At 38.4% G+C, this 19,111-nt stretch overlaps 2 protein-coding genes across 3 annotated transcripts; both read right to left on the bottom strand.

Moving 5' to 3' along the window:
- Positions 1–388: 388 nt before the first annotated feature.
- Positions 389–8,138, bottom strand: LOC126791290 (protein VAC14 homolog). Of its 2 annotated transcripts, none has more exons than XM_050517724.1 (20): positions 7,791–8,138; positions 7,581–7,694; positions 7,378–7,443; positions 5,960–6,049; positions 5,752–5,871; positions 5,570–5,601; positions 5,321–5,463; positions 5,130–5,224; positions 4,623–4,709; positions 4,378–4,485; positions 4,155–4,246; positions 3,981–4,062; positions 3,355–3,420; positions 3,146–3,261; positions 2,925–3,045; positions 2,529–2,690; positions 2,294–2,422; positions 1,666–1,734; positions 1,090–1,395; positions 389–870 (listed from the first exon to the last, which is right to left on the bottom strand). In XM_050517724.1, exons 1-20 carry the CDS (start codon positions 7,878–7,880, stop codon positions 775–777), a joined length of 2,184 nt encoding a protein of 727 aa, XP_050373681.1. In that variant the 5' UTR covers positions 7,881–8,138; the 3' UTR covers positions 389–774. The 2 variants fall into 2 exon arrangements, with proteins under 2 accessions (XP_050373681.1, XP_050373682.1); XM_050517725.1 differs by having other exon boundaries at positions 5,570–5,598.
- A 1,462-nt stretch (positions 8,139–9,600) lies between these two features.
- On the bottom strand, positions 9,601–17,223 carry LOC126791287 (nuclear pore complex protein NUP155). Its single transcript, XM_050517719.1, has 13 exons — positions 16,912–17,223; positions 16,380–16,549; positions 15,714–15,840; positions 15,320–15,582; positions 13,551–15,192; positions 13,253–13,465; positions 12,850–13,097; positions 12,344–12,755; positions 11,963–12,126; positions 11,269–11,617; positions 10,906–11,124; positions 10,455–10,783; positions 9,601–9,997 (listed from the first exon to the last, which is right to left on the bottom strand). Exons 1-13 carry the CDS (start codon positions 17,059–17,061, stop codon positions 9,880–9,882), a joined length of 4,404 nt encoding a protein of 1,467 aa, XP_050373676.1. The 5' UTR covers positions 17,062–17,223; the 3' UTR covers positions 9,601–9,879.
- Positions 17,224–19,111: the final 1,888 nt, after the last annotated feature.

Genomic DNA, 19,111 nt, shown 5'->3' with positions numbered 1-19,111 from the left:
CTTTATGTAGAAGATAAAAAGTTCAACACATACAAAATCGTTTTCTCTCAATATCGCCTATACATCGGTATTTCTTGATCATAGAAAAAGACTTCCAATATGTAACGTTATACCCATACCAATATGAGTTTGGGTTCATACATATCTCAGCCAGATTGCATGGCTTGTTTACACTTTGCAGGGTTCAACTGTCCAAGCATAGGAAATCAATCCTAAAAAACCTCGGTTACCATTTACCAGTTGACGTCAGTCGGGCGTGTGCATTTTTTCATCATTCTCCGGCCTTTACAATTGATGATTCAGTACTACTAATATATAATTCAGTACTTGATCTTTAACACTAGGCAGTAAACGAACGAGTAAATACAAGTGTGAAAACGGTCTATAGTGAAATTATAACTACACATCCAACTTTCCTTTAATTTCAAAACCGAGGTGTACATAACAGCTACCTTATAACATGTAACAGATGAAAAAACAAATTGAATCTAATTGGAATTATCCCCTTTCTAACCCCCCACATGGTTTTCAATAAAAATAACAGAACCACATGGGCAGCATCAGCTTACAAATGTCAAAAAGAATAGCCTCGCATCAACTGAGCTGATCTTAATTTTCAAACCCAATTCCCACCATCCGAACCAATTAACAACAAACTACTACAAATATACAATTTTACAAACTATACCAGATATCCCATTCACAACTCCTAAGCTTTGCTGATGTGAGACATGTTTGCCTCCGCCAGTGACCCAGGGTCCAGAAGCAGCAACATTATAATTGTAACTGCCCTGGTCCCCTCCTAGATCTAGAAGGAGGCCGATTGACATCTGATGAAGTTCGGCTGAGTTCTTCAGGTCTTTGCACATCCTACATATATGATAAGCAGCAACGTAATTCAAAGTGCAGTAATGCCGGCTTTAAAAGCACAGTATGGGTGGAATTCAAACATCAAGGTGTGACTGTATGGCATTATATACAGATAAAGTGGAGATATATCTACATAGATATTGATCAAATGCACGAAGCATGAACGCACTATTAAATCAATGCACTGATGATATTCTTTCTGTATAAAACTCAACAAACCTGTTGCGTTGTGGATGATGTGGAATTGCTGCGTACTTGTGCCTGATCTTTTGTATGCTGGCGATGCTGCTGCTGCATTTGCTCAAACTGTTGTAGTCTTGCAGTGAAGTTTATTCCATGATGAGAAAACTTACTGTCCTGGTTTGGGTTTAAGTCACCATCCTCAATGACCTGTGATCCACTTGACATATGATGTAGGATCTGATAGGAATTCCCTGAAGAAGTTCGCCTGGGTTGCTCACCACCAAACGAGTAGGTAGGTACAGTTTTTAAACGAGTCCGTAGAATTTTAAAGGCGGCACTTTGCTGCAATCAAGTACCGATTGGAAAATGTTTACTCATAACAGAAAAAGATATGATTGACACTAACCACAATAAAACTGCAAAAAGGTACAATTTGAAAAAACTTTCAAGATTGGATCTCAGAATTCTCAGCATTGATCTTGATAATAAAGGAAGCAGAAGTAAAAGATCAATGGTCTATCGTATATTCCTCACAATAACATCTATAAATTCAAGCTCAAATCATGGTTGCAGTTGTTACAGAAAATGAGGAATATACAGCTTAGTTTGTACCTGGGGAAGTAGCATCAAAAGACCATACAAAGCTTTTAACAGCCACATATGCCTTCCAGGTTCCAGAAGCTGCAAAAACAAGAAGACAGCTCAGGCATCCAAGTTATATCGCTTAGATGAAAGCAAATGGAGACAACATCAACTGATACATATGCTGTGCAAAATTTATAGCCATTGCAAACAAAGCATAGCCTTATTTGACTTTATTTGTTCAAGGGTGGTGTTTCTCACACGACCTTTTTTGTTATTAACACACCTTATCTATATTTTTAATTATTATTTTTGTGTTGCAAACTATTGCTTCTTATTGGCTCCCATCATAGATGGGGTGTGATAAAGAAAACGGGTGTGTGAACTGAATTCTTTTTTCAAAAGAGAAAACTAAACTCTTATAAATTTTTGTAAGAAGCATTCCTTTAAATTGAGACCGATTTTGGAGGTCCTATTCTTTAACCTTAAACACCAGTATAAGAACCGGGAGGTCCACTACTTAATGAAAAACCAACAATATAAGCCACAAGACATAAATCCAATCAAACATGCAAATTCCAATTAGAATTTCATACTAAACACACACAATGATGACAATGCTCTCTCTAAGACTTAAGAGTAGACTAGAATGCCACACCTGTAATCTAAGATATACAAAGATTGGAGTTTCCAGTAACCGAATCAATTTGTCCAGATGGACTAAAAATTTGACATTTATATCTTCCTCCACCAGAGACTGAATCACCGTACTTGCATGCTGATATGTCTGTCAAAAGAAAGCAATAGGATACTTCAAGAAAGAGAACACATGCGCGCAAAAATGAAGATTTTCAATGGAAGTGGTAACAAGAGACAGAGCATTACGACCTTACCTGAGATAACAAGCAGAGGCTTATAATTGCCATAGGCGAGTGACACCATGAAGCATATAAAGAAACAAATAAGTCCTTCCCTGATGGATTCACAAGTGATTGTTTCAAAAGATCTCGAAGGTCAGACAACTCGGAAGATGTAAGTAGAATCAAGTTCAAAGCCTGAACAAAGAAACAAGCACGTGAATAACTTATGAAAACTAACTGAAACATGAACTGCTGCAAAAAGTGAAAAAAAAAACTATATAATTGGTAATGTTCAAAGCCTCTCCCATAGCAAAGAGTTTACTTGTAGGGAATAGGAGAAAACTTCATTCAGTAAAAAGAATACAGGTGCAAAATCACTGATGCATATAGCTTTATGCAATAATTGCTTTTATATAAATAACAACCTACCTGAACCATAATAGATGCAAAATCCAGGTTCGACTCTCCTTCTAATATAGTAGACAGTTCTCGGTAAACCCTTTCAGCATCTAAAAGCACACAAAGTCGGCGAATTATCAAAGCACCACGTCTGGGAACAAAAAGAAAATATGAGAAGAATTATATCAAGAAAAGTCACCCACCAACAGCTACAGCTGGAGAGAGAGAGAGAGAGAGAGAGAGAGACTCACTTTTCCAGAAGAGAATTATCTACACGGAAATTATGAACAAGGAAGATGACAAGCTGACGGAAGTGTTGTGGATCTTTCGCTATGCATGCATGAACCTCTAGAACCAGGAGAACCACCTGGGCATCAAACTTGCAATATTAGATATCCACATGAATGCCATTCAACATGTTAATAAGCTACTTATTTACATTAAAGCCCATACAGATTACCTGATCAGAAGGATCTGAAAGTGCTTCCAAAAGAGTGTCAAATATGTCATTCAGATACGTCAATACCTGTTTCATGTAAAATTAATTAGAACTTATCCAAAAAAGGGAGATGAGCCCGATAACTATTAATAATTCAATTCATCTACAGGCATATCATTTACCTTATTATATATCGCTTGTGTATCTCAATGTTACATTGCAGTAAATGTAGTTTCAGATACAATAAAAGTGGTGTGTGTGCGTGTGTGTATATTCGATTTGGTTCATAGTTCGTCCACTACTAGCCCCTTTGTAATATAGGAAAACGAAAGGTGATCTATTCCATTTGTCCACTAATAAATTATCATTCATAGAACCAAGTACCACAAAGCAACATGATTTTAAAATGTCAAGCAAACGACCACTCCTATTTAGGATAATTAATAACTTACTATATTCTATACAAGCATAACCAGTCAGTGCATAACCAGAATTGAATTGGAATAGAAACAAAGGAAACATATGAATATTACATTCATGAAAAATTTATTTTCGGGAGTAAAAGAACAGTTCAATAGGTACTTCCAGGAAAATTGATTGCATAAAAACAGGTATGAACCAACCATGCAAAAAAAATTACAATTTACCTCAGTACGTTGTCTATTTAAAAGGTTGGAAATCCAATGCAATGCTTCAATTCTAGTAGCCTCCCACTCACTAGATAGTTGCCTGATCATAAAACACAGATATAAATGGCAACTAACATACGATAAAAATAAAAAGTAATATCACCCTAGCTTGTGTTGGTTATAAAAACTAACCTCCTTGCAATAGAGAGGATTGCTCCAACATCGAACCCTTCAGCTGGATCTGCATTAATAGCACGAAGCTCTTCATTGGTTTCGCGAGCAACCTTAGGTGAGGAGAAAATAATTCAGTGAAAGAAATCCACAATAAGCTGCAAAATCAAATTATCATCCACACCCCCAACAAGAAAGAGGAAAAAACAACAAAAAAGGGAATGAAGGAAACCATAAGACCTACCACTCTGATTTTCTCCTCTTTATCGGATATGCAGGGTAAAATTGCTCCCAATATATCAGCGTAGTAGGGAACAAGCTGGTCCCCACCAAGTTTTACAAACTCATTTATCTGCAAATTCAAGAAGCACATCCCTATTCAAATATAATAAATCTACACAAAACAGTGATCCGTCTCCATATCGAGAACATCAACTATAAAGACTGTAGATGAATGATACAAGTAATTCTACATTTACTTTCACTCACCCATGTGATAGCTGTTAAACGAGTAAATTCATCTGGAGAAGCAGCCCTCTGCACCAGTATTTCAGCCATGCGACCATAATCTACAGACTTCAAGAGTAGCACTGCTCGAGTCAGAAAATTACAAATGAACATAACATGATATAAATAAAATATTGATAACAAGGATAAGTGATGCATGGTCAACCACCCTCATTATTTAACCAAAAGATAATTCCATATACTTCCAATATAAATTTAGCACACATGCGCTCCCTCATAAAGCTACATACTTGAAATGAAACATATATCTGTATTACCATGAGACAAGGATAATGAGCCACACTGACTGAATGACAGTACATATATACTGAGAGATGCAAGAGAAAGAGGAAACAGAGACCAACAAAGAAACACACATACACAAGAAAATATGGAAAATTGACCGGCCGAAATTCTTCCAAAGCAACCAGTAAACACGTACAACAGAAACCGTTACAGAATTGAGACATTAACAGTCAAATATCTTACTGGGGAGTTTTTAATCTCTTGGAGAAACTCTGAAAGAGCTGAATCAGCCTGTTGTCTTATCTCATGGCTTGAATCGCTTAACATATTAAACAAACCTGATATTTAACAGCAAATTGTGAGTTCAAATCAAACTAGGAAATGATTAAAAATGAAAGAAAGCATATTTTCTTTTCACATTAAAAAAGACATACCATCAAGAAAGTCGGGAAGGAAACCCAGCATATCAATATCTGGCACGCTGTCTAAAACAGTGATCCATCCTACCAAAAATTGGCGGACATAGGGATTTAGAACATTCATACGCTCCCTCAGTAATGGTATAAATTCTTCAATGCTGCATAAGAGAAAACAGAAATAAAATATCGTAATGTAAATGTTGCATTACTGTCTCGAGAATACAATAGAATATACTTCTGAACCAGATCAGGAATATTACGCACCTGAACTGGTCACTTTCAGTAACGATATCCTGCTTCAATTTATAAAGAGAATTAAGTATAGGGCATACAGAGCGCATATGTAAATGATAAGAAGAAAGTGGAAAAGATCGATTTTTCAGAGGTCGAAAGTTTTTTTTTGGGTGAAAAAAAAGAGAATGCGATAGTTTGAACTGGTTACATACCTTTACAAGCCGATCTAAAAGATGAGCGGCACTTTGTACATTAGCATCTGAGTCTGCTGACAGCTTGCACAAGGCATCAAAAATCTGATTGAAGAATATAATAAAATCTCCTCGTACAACCTGAGCACCATGAAAAAGAAATAATATTAAGGTCAAGGTCAGGGACACCATATTAATTCAGTGAATCAGCCACCTAATCATTTTTCACCTTTGCAATGTTGTATAGTGCTTCACAAGCATAATAACGAACTCTGCTATCTTGGTCACAAAAGGAATTAAGCACAGGAGGCACAATTTGCTGGCAGATACATGAGAAGAAAATAAATATTCAGTAAACCAATAAAGAATGTTTAAGCATTGAATAACTGATGCATGGAAATAAAATAAACTTGCAATTTTATATCTGGAAGGAACCAAAAATGGCATCATGCAATTGACTAAGTACTACTGCTTTCAGGTTAATGTGCATGAGTTTAAACTACAAAATGGACAGCTCAAGACAGATGATGGAAGCCTACAGAATCAAACAATGCCTGGAGGGAGTTTTTGAGACCTCTAACTTCATTATGTAGGGAAGTGTTAGAATTTCTAATCTGTTGGAAATATATAGTACAAATTGGAAATATGATACAATTTGTTAGACAACGTGTAGCACTATATAATTCTGAACATCTTCAACATTATCAAACTAGCTCAATTGTGTGCCTACGCTCACTCCGCACTAGGACTTCAGTTTCAAAAGATATGTCTAGTTACCCGCACCACTTAACTCACAACTTACCAATATGTTTACGCAAATTTTTTTTTTTTAAATTTTAAAAATAGAATGGCTCCTCAGGTTCTGATACTTTTATCAGACTGACCAACCAAATAAAATTCAGTTTGGAAAGATAGCCTAGTTATCCCATTGTACTTACCAATATAATGACTCAATCCACAGCCACCTACCTGCTGTTCTCATTAAACCTTTTATGAACTAAGACTAGATATCACTGATAATATAAATAGTGGATTACAGGAATAGTGAATACAACATCACATAAAGTATGATGTAAACTAGGAGATTTTGAAAGGCATTATCGAATTAAGATTTCCAAGGGTTAGCCATTGCTTAGGCCAACCCGAAGAACTTAGAAGCAAAAAATCTTGATGAAAGCAATCACACGGCCATCTGTTGATCAGTGTAAAACCTTCAGATCTACTTAAATCAAAATCTTCTCACCTACATGCAACTAATCTTGTACAGAAAGAATCAAAACAACCCAAGTTTTGTAATAGTTACTAGTTCCTGGAGATGCCCAAGAGCTCAGATATTGCAAACTCGGAAAATAAAGCGCATCACTCACACCACACTAGATTACAGTAACAAGCAATGTTATACTCATCCCTAGTAACATATTACAGCTTATTCTTATGCCAGTAACTAAATTTAATTAGTAGAACCAAACACTCTGGCTAAGGTCAACATACTGCTATATTGATAGTTTAGCACACCAGTACCACAACTAATTCTACCTCGAAAACACAATGATCACATATGCCTAGACTTTGACATCTTAATAGTCCATCATTTAGGCAGAAATCTAAAGAAACTGATCAATCTATACTCAAGGGTTTTAGGTTTACCTCAAGATGCTGAGCCGCTTCGCTGGTCAACCCAACTGTTGCAGCAGCTAACCCTATCAGTCCTCCCTACACAAAAACCACAACAAACACATACACAAACTGAGCATATAAACATTCAACCATCAACCATAGCAAATTGAAGCCACAAAATAGTACACCAAAACTAAACGAAAAACTAGTACAAAATTCTTCACATCAATTACCTTGCGGTGATTCGCTTGCGGTGAATAAGTAAATTCCGTAGTGAGCAATTTGATCACGGCCGTAATCTTATCATGATCGCCGGCCATCGTGAGCTGCTTCACGATTCCCTCAACCTATACACAAACGCCAACACACACACTAAAAACCGAACCGATTGAACTCTTAAGATCTAATCCAAAACCCTAAAAATGCAGAAGAAGAACACAGACCTCGAGAGCAGCATTCTTGCGCTTCTCGTAGAGCTTGTCCGCCAGGTTCCGGAGCACGCCGGCGGGAATCACAGTGAGAGCGTCGGCCATGTGCAGCAGCAATTCACCAGCTCAACCTCCGGTCGTAATCGGAACTTGCGCCGATTGAGAGAGAGAGAGAGAGAGGTAGAGGAAACCGGATTCGGAGGTGTCAAATTCGCTTTCGGATCTTCTCCTGCTCCAATCGGAACATGTCTGTTAGGGTTTCTTCGCCGGAAAGTTGAAGACTACCGGAGGAGATGAGATCTGCAGAGACTGGTAATTGAAATCGGAAACTGAGGAAAAAAAATGTCGCCCTCCTCAGTTTTCTTTTTCTTCCTTTCTTATTTTTAATATTAATTTCGGGTCTTTAAAGTCTTTTCAGTCGTGGCAGTTCTCTCTTTTCTCCCAATTGACCATTTGAGTAGCGAACGACTTCGGGAAGGTTGCTAACAGTTAGAACTGCGGTTGTTGGGGGGAATGACGGGTATACCCTCCTATTTTTGGTGTCAGTAACTCGATATTTGGCAAGTTGAAATGAAACTTGGCTTCAATTATGCTTAGTCACCAGCAAGGTAATTTTACCATCTTATGATCTTATCAGCTAATACTTTACGATCTTATCTTTTCTCCAACAAAAACTCTGATCAATCAAGTCTTTTCTATAAGTGATGACTTGGTGCGTCATGTTTGATATATAACAAGACGTTCGAGTCTTTTTATTAGTGACTACAATTAAATGTTGATAGCTCCTGTAGTTAATGCACATAGAGAATGAGAGATTCAAAAGATTGCATTAAATCTAAGATGAGTCATAACTCGTTGAGAAGATTGGTTTGACACTAAGTGGTACGGACACGGACACAGACACGAGTATTTGTATTGGAAACGATTTGATACGTAAACACGGCATATAGAAATGTTTTTGGACACGGACACGTGATGTATACGTTAATTAAATATTATTTTTAATATATTTATTTATTAAAAAAATTATTTATAAATTTAAAAGTATTTAGAATTTTAGATGTATATATATGTCAAAGTGTGCATTAAAATGATGAAAACATAACTTGTTAGAATGGCTAAGGACTTGATAAGTACCTTGAATAACCAATGTTCGAATCCCACCACAAGCATTCTTACTTTTATCACGAGTTTCTCTCCTTATATATATTAAAGTGTGCATAAATATAACAAAAATTGAATCTGTTGGAATGATTAAGGAGTTGTTGAGTGCCTTGGATGACCAAGGTTCGATTCTCACCATAAGCATTTTCACTTTTATTATGAGTTGGTGCGTGTCCGGGCCTTGTTCAAATTCAGTTCGCGTGTCCGAGCATGTCCATGTCCATGTCGGACGCCCAATACGGTGCCATGAGCACGTGCCCGTGCTACTTAGGTTTGACACCGTTGTTGAGGAGGAACGTTCTTCTTGCATTTTCTTAACTAACATTTTACATGCTCAAAATATTGAAATTATAAGCATGGAATAACTTACGTAGTCTTAAATTAGGTGGCAGTAGTCGATAGTTTGATTTATAGTTGTATTATATTATCTTAAGAGAAAAAAAATAAGACATTTTATCACAACTATAAAACTAGTTTGGTGATGGTCCAGTCTAATCCGTCATATTCAAAGACGCCAGATTTCCAATGAGACATGGGGAGAGAGTTGGTGTTCACCAATAGGATAAGGTCGGTTTCTGAGTTGACTAATAGAAATGGCCGGTTTGTCAAAATTGCAAAGATTATCATTTCAGAAATGGGCAAAATCATTAACAAGAGCGATGATTTTGATACAAAGGCAAGGCCTCCAAAACAGTTACAGAAGGACTCAGTGTCACATAATAATGTAATGACACCAATAGGCAACAAAACCTGAATCTACTGATGGAATGACGGGCAGACAGGTAGGCTTATCGAAGACAACTTTATTGTTAGCTCATTCTTTTTCAAAGAAATCGAGTTCTAAGTCTCTTGAACATGATTACATATCGAACCAATGTACAAGCAACTACTGCTTCTAGCAACAGAAATATGGTACAACACTATATCAAGCAATGAACAATCAATAACGATCAAAAGGGAAGGGACTTAAGAGTGACTCTTCTAGTTCTCGAAATCCCTGGAAAATAGGTTCGGTAAGATGCTGTGGAAGAGCCAACCTCCGTACCTCAGTCATATACCTGCAATTCCAAATACAACAAGAGAATTCTTAACTTGAACAGTTGAACATATATTGAAACTCTTGCTCAGTATCAATATTAATGGATTGACAAGATTGATTCCTATGCATTGTCTATGTAGTTATATTTCATCCATGGGAATTGGGAAGAGCAAAAGGAAACATTAAGTTATCCAGAGTCAGAAGCGTCTCTGTTCACTCCAAGTAAATCTTATAACTATGCCACATAATATTTCTGTGTACTTTGTATCACCATACATATCTTGCTTATTGAGGCACTTTATTTTGTGAGTTCAGGGTTACAGAGCGGGATAGAACTGATGAAACTCCAAACTTTAGTGCAAACCACAGGCAATGCAGCTATTATAGTATTATACTCTACACATATAATTACTCAGTTGACAGTGAGCAAACAATTAACGTGTTTGTTTTGCATAAAAGCACATAAATAAACTCACCTGTTGGCTGCAGTAGAGATCTTATCTCGAACTCCTTGGTTAACGACTGCTCTCTGCTCCCCTGAAAATGTTCCACCTAATATCAAAGAAGCCCCCCTACTACTTGTACCCATTCTCTGTGCAAACAATGACATTGCCCACTCACGAAGAATCACTAGTACTGATCGGAGAAGGCGTAGCCTGAGGTTGGGCGAGGGTAAAATAGCACCACTCGTTAATAACTGATCATAAGTGTTCAGTACAGGCTCAGTCGCATTCTTGCAAGCAGCAAGAAGAGCCCTTGCTACATCTTCATCTCCAACAGGTTCAACCCCCTTTTCCTGTCTTTCCTATTAAATGTGAAAAGAAAATCAATCATTTTATCGACCAAAAAAAGGTCACTCTTTTTCGTTGAATTCACAACTATTTTGTCTAAATAAGATCAATAGTCGTAAAAAAAATTCAAATGTACCAGTGCAGCTTTCTCAAGGTGAAGAGAAAGTGTGTCCAAGGGTAAGCCAGCTCCATCTCCAGGATAAATGTCAGCACCAAATCTCTTCAATACTGAACATGCTTCGGCAATACCACCCCTTGAAAGAGATTGGTCTATTAGTCTAGCCCAAGTTTCTCTTACCATGCTACTATCTGGATCACCAGAATAGCTCGCAAAGTAAAGCATCTCTAGACATATCTGATTCAACAAAAGAACAAAGAATGCAGTTTAATAAAAACCAAATTGCCGTTATAATTGTTATGAGATGCAGTATTCTTAAGAAAAAAAAAAAACAATGCCAGATAAAAACCAGTCTATAGGTGAGAAAAAGAATGCAAGTACCTCCCAAAGTTCAAAGGGAACAGCATACTCATTGTATAGCTGAGTTATGCTCTTCAAATCCAACGATAGCTCTTTAGTCTTTTCTCGTGCAATATTTACAAAATTGGAATCAGCTGTTGAAGTGCTATTGGTATCAATTCCATTGGCCTCAGATGCACCAGGCAAATCTTCAGCCCTGGAGACTAAAGCCTCAAGTTCCTGTTTGATCTTTATCTGAAAACGGAGAACGGCAAGCTTTCCCTCCAACAATTCTAAAAGCCCATTGTCATAAGCACCATGTGCAGAACCTACCAGGCCATCACTACTAGCATTTTTCGCTTGTATGACTGCATTTTTCAAGTAATTGTACCTGTGATTGACGAAAACAAATAATCACCGACAGGCTAAGAGAATCATGAAAACAACCCAAGACTAAACACGGTGAGATGCTGATTTCAACACATAAGAATTGGTTCTACATGGTATCATTATACTAATTACATCAATGCAAATTCAAATGTGAAATCATGGGTGTGTTCATAAAACTAGGAGGAACAGTGTATATAATACTAGGTTCACTCCCAAACAAGACACCTTATTGGCTATTTAGCTATTTGAGGGATCACCAGGGTACAGTGTGAAAGTACATATACATTTCTATACTTATTTTTTCAGCAACTGCCGAGAACTAAAGAAAAACTGAAGGGGAGAATACCTTTCATCCAGAGTCGGAACATCCCCTGAATTAGTGGATCGCCTCTCTGCCAGTCTTAACAATACGTGAGCTGCAAGCAGATGCTGCCTCTTCAAGATATAGTACCGTGCCAAAAGCTCAGAATATTTGGCTTGATTGGATGGAGGCGCCACAGAGGATTGAACCTACAATATGGGAGAAACCAGGGGATCAAAATAAGGGGAAAACACATGTGAAATAGATTACTCCAGGGATAATATTGTTTTTGAAAATAAATAAAATAAAAGATTTTCTGGTGCAAAAAATATCTATGATAAAATTCTGAAACAAAGAGCATCACTAAAAAGATGAAATTCATAATAAATGACCCACAATGCATAATATCACATGTTAGTATGTTACCTCCTGAATATTTTCATGGGCTGCACTTTGTAAAAAAGGTATCAGATCAGGACCTCCGTTCTCCAACAACTCATTTTCAAGTCCCAAATTAATCATAGCACGGTACAAGTACTCTCGAAATAGTCTGTCAGGAGATTGGATACCAAGCTGCACAATCTGGCAAATATACTTGTTACGAGAGACCTGAACAAGGACAGGCTGAGCAGCAGCACGCCTAGGAGAACCAAACTCCCTCTGTGAATGGTCACCTTTTAGAGAACGCAGTGCACTGATGATAATTTCATAGCACTGTACACGCTGAGCAACTGCATGTTCTCGCTCAGCTGCATCAATTTGGTCATTAAAAGCAGCACCTGTAGGGTCAAGAGCCTGTGCCTTCTGTAAAGGTAAGCGAACCACAGCTTCATAAAATCTGCAGTTCATTTATGGGAATGATTTAGACGTAGTCACCCAACTAAACAGGGACAACTATCAGAAATGATTTCTTTTATCCCTACGCAACTTACCTTAAATCTTCAAACCGTTTGCAAACAGTTCGTAAATCAGCAGATTCTGGAACTTTACTTAAAAAATCAAAAGCTTTTCCTGCGAGATTCTCCTTCTCCACAGGATCTGGAAGTACAGCAGCTCTCTCGAGACACTCCACGGCTAGAAAAAACTTGTAATCAGACTCCTTATAGTAGCTTGGACAACCTTCCCGTAATCTTGCACTAACATCATCTACTGCCCCCCTGCCATCAGGACCAGTATAATACTGGCTCATTGAATGACATCAAAAGTGAGAACATTTCACAATGCAAAATAGCTCTATGTGATTAAAACCAACCAAGCTGACAAACGAATAAGGTAAAGATATAATATTTCAATTTTCATAAAGTTTCATCTGTGTTAAATCCAAAATTAGATTACCTCCATTAGAGCAGATATGAGCCTCGTAGCAAGACGGTCTCCTTCCTCAGAGCAAACTAACTGATGAAATGTCATTTGAAGTAATGATTGTCGTATATTGGCATCAAAGCTCTCAACCAAGCGAGTTACATGGTGCTGTGAAAGAAGCTGGAGCAGAAACAGGGCCTCACTAGATCGAAGTAGCAACTGCCTAATGCATTCCATGGCCCTGACCTGCAGATATCAAAAACTGTAATTATGAAAAGAACTATACAACAGGCATAAACAATTTTGGGATTACATAAAAAGCCAAGACTACCTCCAGGGCCGCAAGTTCAGCAGGACTATATGGTAATCTCTGCCTTTTATTAGATGACGCACCAGCATTAGACTCAGAGGTCCGAGAGTAGGCACCAAATAAGTTTCTAACCATGTGGTCACTGGCACCTAATTCTGAACTGGCTCCATAAAGAATAGAGCCAGTCAAGTCTCCTGTACCAACAACACAGCCATAGAGGCCCCTCCTTTGATTCCTTCTAGACCTTAGAAACTTCTCTAGTGAACGGATCTTGTTTTCAAGAACTTGCATAGCGTCAATAGAGAGCCTGCAAATCACTATACCATTTTCTTGCATAGTGCCTGCAGAGCCTAAACTGCCTTTTACAATAACAACAGGAAGTTCCCAGACAGGAAAAAGCAACCTTGCAGAGCATAAACAAAGCCCTTCATGTGCACCTGAAAACACAGGCTCAGCCTCCTGAACAACCTGCCCCATGCTAAATCCCCCTGCAGCTGTTCTAGTGTTGGATAATGCATTGTTTCCATCAAGTTGTGGCATTCCAACAAATCTTGGGTCCTCGAAAGCTTCAGCTGCCTTCTGAGCAACAACATTACTTATAAGATTTTCAGAATGGACCACCCTAGCTGCTAGCATTAAACACATGGCAGCCGCTTCACCAGGACCAAAACGATTGAAGAATTCTTCCAAGATTGACCTGGGCGAGTTCAACTCAAACAACCTCCTCAGAATGTCTACAGGCCTGTTGAAAACTATTTCCATCATGCCCATAGTACTGAAAACGACAAATCGCCTCCTTGGTAATATATGTTGGATTGAAAGATCACCTCTGGCCCAAAGCTTTCCAGATACCTTCTCACATGACTCCTGTAGACTTTCATATCCACCATATTCTGAATACAAAGACAGTATGGAAGTTGCAGTATCAGGCAAGGGTAAAATATCTGCAACAAAAAGCATTCGGCCTTCAACTGGTATAGAAGATACGGATTCCCGTAACGCCCGGGAACTCCTTGAAGTTGTCCCCAGAGTACTTGACACAGCTGATTGCGTGCTTGAATCGCGGTTTACAATAAGAAGAGATGACATTGTTGGTGGAGATGAATCAGAAAGGACAAGAGTTCCAGCAGAATACTGTGCTGCCTCAACCTTTAGGGAGAGATCGTCATTCTGCGGTCTACCAGCAAGGGACATTGATCCAAAGGCAAGTCCACCACTAAGCCCTAGAGGAGGAGAAGGCCTAGTAGTCACAACTTTTAAACAACTAGGTTTGTCACGGTCTGAATTAAAGCCACCCAAACTCCCACTAGATGGAGAAGTGGTAAGGTACATCCTTCTCCCATCTGACAAAACAGCAACAAGGTGTAGAGACTTAGATTCAAGAGTAGACAATGGTGATATGCAAACTATAGATGACTTTGTCGTTCGATTTGGAGCTCTAGATCCAGTTGCTTGTCTGTTCCCATAATGAACATCCCTCATATTGATCAAGTTTTTTTCTTCTGCTACTTTCTTCAATGGTCCGTCAGCATTTTGCCCCAGAATAAAAACCTGGAGTTTCATATCTTCAGTTCTTGTGTACAATATGTGTCTCTCATTATCATAAACCATTTCAATGATGGGATCAACAGCTCCAAACTTGAAAACATTAGGTACTACCCATCTGAGAAAAAGGTATATGTCTCAAGTTAATATTACCTTTGAAAAAAATTCAAATTTAAAATGCCAGCAAAAATCTGATACTCACATACACAATGTGAGGTACGAAGATCACAAACAAAGGAACTAACCTTGAAATTATACTTCCTAAACCAGCAGTCAGACAAACTTTCCGACATCTTGATTGCCAGCCTGATACAGTCGAATAGTGTAACTCATAGATGTGGCCGTCACGCCCAGCCAAAAGAATACGACCCTTCTCCGTACATGTGATACAAGTCATAGTGATCCCATCAGACGGTACAATATAATCTGGCAATGGCTGTAGTGATACCTCTGCATATGCATCTGTGCCATCAGCCCCTCCAGAACAGCATACTCCAACAACACTTAACTGATAAAAGTAAAAAACAAACAAATTATATGCTTGTAACAAATAAAAGGACCCTGAAACTAATCTAAATTTGCATAATCCCAAACTCACAAAAAGCTAAACAAAAAGAAAACCAATGGGATAAATTCTACCTGAACAGGTGTAGCCAGAATCAGAAGATATTGAATGGCTTCAACAAAAACGGCAGGTTTAGACTTAGTAAGGCCAACAGCACAAATAGCTTGATCCTCCCCACTATATTCAGGACATTGTCCATCCCTGATGAAAGGTGGAGAGAGGTAAAGGACAGTGTTTAGAGATAAACCCATGAGCCAGTGTTTAAAAGATATAATCATAGTGAATATCTATAGGGACACATGTTTGTGTAAAATACTATGATACAGATCCATACCATCCAAATTAAGCAACTTTTTATTATTATTGTGTTCTCCAACATACAATGTCTATCTGTTATAATTATTGAAATGATATATGTACAGAGTTGGGTATTATTGAAATCATACATCCAAGTTCAGGCTACATACAAATTCCAACAACTTAATATCATATGTTTAATAGAAGACAATAGTAAAAACGAGGCATATCGTCTTAAACAAACTTGACATGTTGCAAGACGAAGTCCCTAAAATATTATTAACCAGAATTTGTATTCCCTTGATAACAGTTACTCATGGTAAGAAGAACATCAAGACATGGAAGTTCTCGTATGTGTGAAGGCACACTCCGAACCTATCCTTCCAATAAATCTTTGTGGCCCTTGATACACTGCCTCTCAAAAAAAATAAGGGGTTACTCACCACTTGTCGAAACGCCACAGGAACAAGGAGTTATCTATCGATGCCCATGCCCTCCGAATCTCAGGAAAGATCCCACACAAAGTTGTTCCTTCCCCACCAGCTGCATTGTATCTTTCTATAAGTACTGGAGGCAACTCCCAAGTATCCACCACTTCCGCCACCGGCGGCCACTGCAATGAAATTAAACCTCCTCTTAAACTCTCAGTATAAAAGTAAACATCTCAACCATATAAAAGCATCAGACTGTCGAAAATCATAAAATCCGAAACGCATTACACTTTAGTCCATCAGAAATTCAATCAAAACTTCAACCAGTTGGACAATTTCACAGCTTAACTCCCCCAAAAAGCTAGAACAAAACGGCAAGAGCTTTTAATAATTCAATAACCTAATCATATCGATACTCCAATTCAAATTACTCACACTCAAATCATATATAAACACTCGCGCCCAAACTAACACATTGACCTAATCTTCGAATCCAATTCACAAAACCCTAGGTTCAAATTTACATCAGAAAAAAGTGAACTACCTCTCTGGGGTGAGTAGCATAAGGGTGGCTGGAGTATCGGGAAGCTTCCAGGGCTTCTTCGAGGTCGAGCTGAGACGCGACTTCTCTGCCGATTTGGTCACTGACGGCCAGGCCGGCATTGGTGACATCGCGCATAACAACGTCGTCCATGGCGCCTCCGATCTGTGTAAAACTGAAGAGGTGAAATGAGTGGGATTCACCGATTGAAATTGACTGGGTTTCCCTCCCTTTCTTGGAAAGCCAAAAACTTTAAGAGGGCTTTGAATTTATTGGGGGAGAGTGAAAGAGACAGAGAGCAAGCTCTGTTTAGGGTTTTGGGGAGGGTTTGGTTGTGGCGGGCAAATTAAGCTCTGGCGTGCGTCACTTTTACGCACGATTTTTACCTTCTGGTTTCTTTTGAGAACTAAAGATAATTTACTTTTTACTTTTACCTGTACCCCCTATCTACTGGTGTAGTGTACTAGTTATTGTCACATTCTAGTGTATATGCATAGAACAAAAGCCAATAGTCTTCCAATAAGATACAAAGCTCCTACATAGTATTAGATTACTATCAGTGAAACTTCACAACCAAGGCGATTGGAAGATTACATCATCAAGACTAAGAAAACATTCACAATTCAAGATGAGAATTTAGAGAACCCAGCATTATTGTATTTGTCTCTGGTTTTTTTTTATGAGATTAAGGCCTTCTAATTCACAGTATAGATAAGTATGAACCTGTAGAATATAATGGATCAATAAAATAAACACATTCAGTGAGCTAGATACGCAGGACAAAGTTGAAATTGAAAGACAAATCCCGAAGTTTTTATAATAGAGTCCAAAGAAGCTGAATGATTGGTTCTGCAAGTTATACTTGAACAATTGCCACTGTTTAAACTTTAAACTGCTCTTCTAACTCGACCTTTTCTGTAAATCCATTACAAGCTACAAGGCTACAAGGAAGAAGATGCTGACAAGTCGCTACTGTGAATTCAAATCACCTGTAGAAAATTATACACCAGAAGACCTGCCAATGCTACGTAAGGAAGAAGTCCAACTGATAAGCAACTTTTACCAGGTTTCCCTGCCTTCTTCTTCTTCTTCTTCTTCTTCTTCTTCCTTTCTCTCTTCGCTCTTTTTATCTCGGCGGCAGCTGCAGCTTCTTCGACTCTTTTTGCCTCTTGATCTCGCTCCTCCTCAGATACACGTAAATGATATTCTTTTTCAATTTCAGGTGCACCGGTTGTTTCCTCAACTTTTTCCTCACAGCTACTTTGAGGTTTTTCTTCAGTTATATTTGCAGTTACTTCTGCCTTTCTTTTCTTCTTGTGTCTTCTCTTCTTGGCAATTGCATCTTCTTCAACTCCATTGGCGGCCTCTGCGTCTTGCTCCTTCTCAGGCACACTTTTGGCATCAGACCCAATTTCATGAGGTTTTTCTCCGGTTATATTTGCAGCTTTCTCTACTCTCTTAGCCTCTATCTTTGTCACCTCAGTCTCTGATTCCTCAAGTAGAAGAGAAAACTTATTATAACATTCCTTTCTTCTCGTTTCTGCGTTCTTGCCCATATTTGTCTTCTTGGTTCCTTCTGTATTTAACGCCTTTTTATCCTCTGCCTTGGGAACCTCTTCTCCTCCTGCTTTAGCTTTATGCTTCTCGTCACCAGTACTGCTCTTTGCCTCTGGACCTTTCATGTTCATTAAATCCGTAGATCGATTAGTCTCCGGGACATCTTCGGTACTATCTCCTTCAGAGTTTTGGCTTGTGATGCTTTCGATTTCTGGACTAGTACCAAGAATAATTGCTTCAGCATTAGTCGCCACAAACTTGGCCCGAGCAAGAAGTCGCTGGTTATGCTCAAGTCGAGCATTCCTGGATTCCTCCTTGGTATTCTTCTTTTCCTCCCCGGCATCTGCCTTTATGGCCTTGTTCTTCTCCTCCTTTTGATCTGCTGCAATATTGTTGTGAGCATTAGGCTTTTCCTTCCTAACCTTTTTTCTCTTCACTACAAATTTATCATCGTTACCATTCTTTGCCTGATCCATGTTAGCCTTTGGAACTACTAGGCTATCCCTCATGTTATATATATCTTCAAATTGACTGGTTTCGGGGGCATCGTTGATATTATTTCCTTCCTGAACAGGAGCACTTGTAGTCATAGTAGTTGTAGTACTACCAAGAACAATCCCCTCACCACTTGGCTGATCATTCTGCT

Source organism: Argentina anserina, chromosome 4, assembly GCF_933775445.1.
Source record: "Argentina anserina chromosome 4, drPotAnse1.1, whole genome shotgun sequence".
Taxonomy (NCBI): Eukaryota; Viridiplantae; Streptophyta; class Magnoliopsida; order Rosales; family Rosaceae; genus Argentina; species Argentina anserina.
The sequence above is the reverse complement of the archived record's forward strand: the minus strand, read 5'-3'. Positions and strand labels throughout refer to the sequence as shown.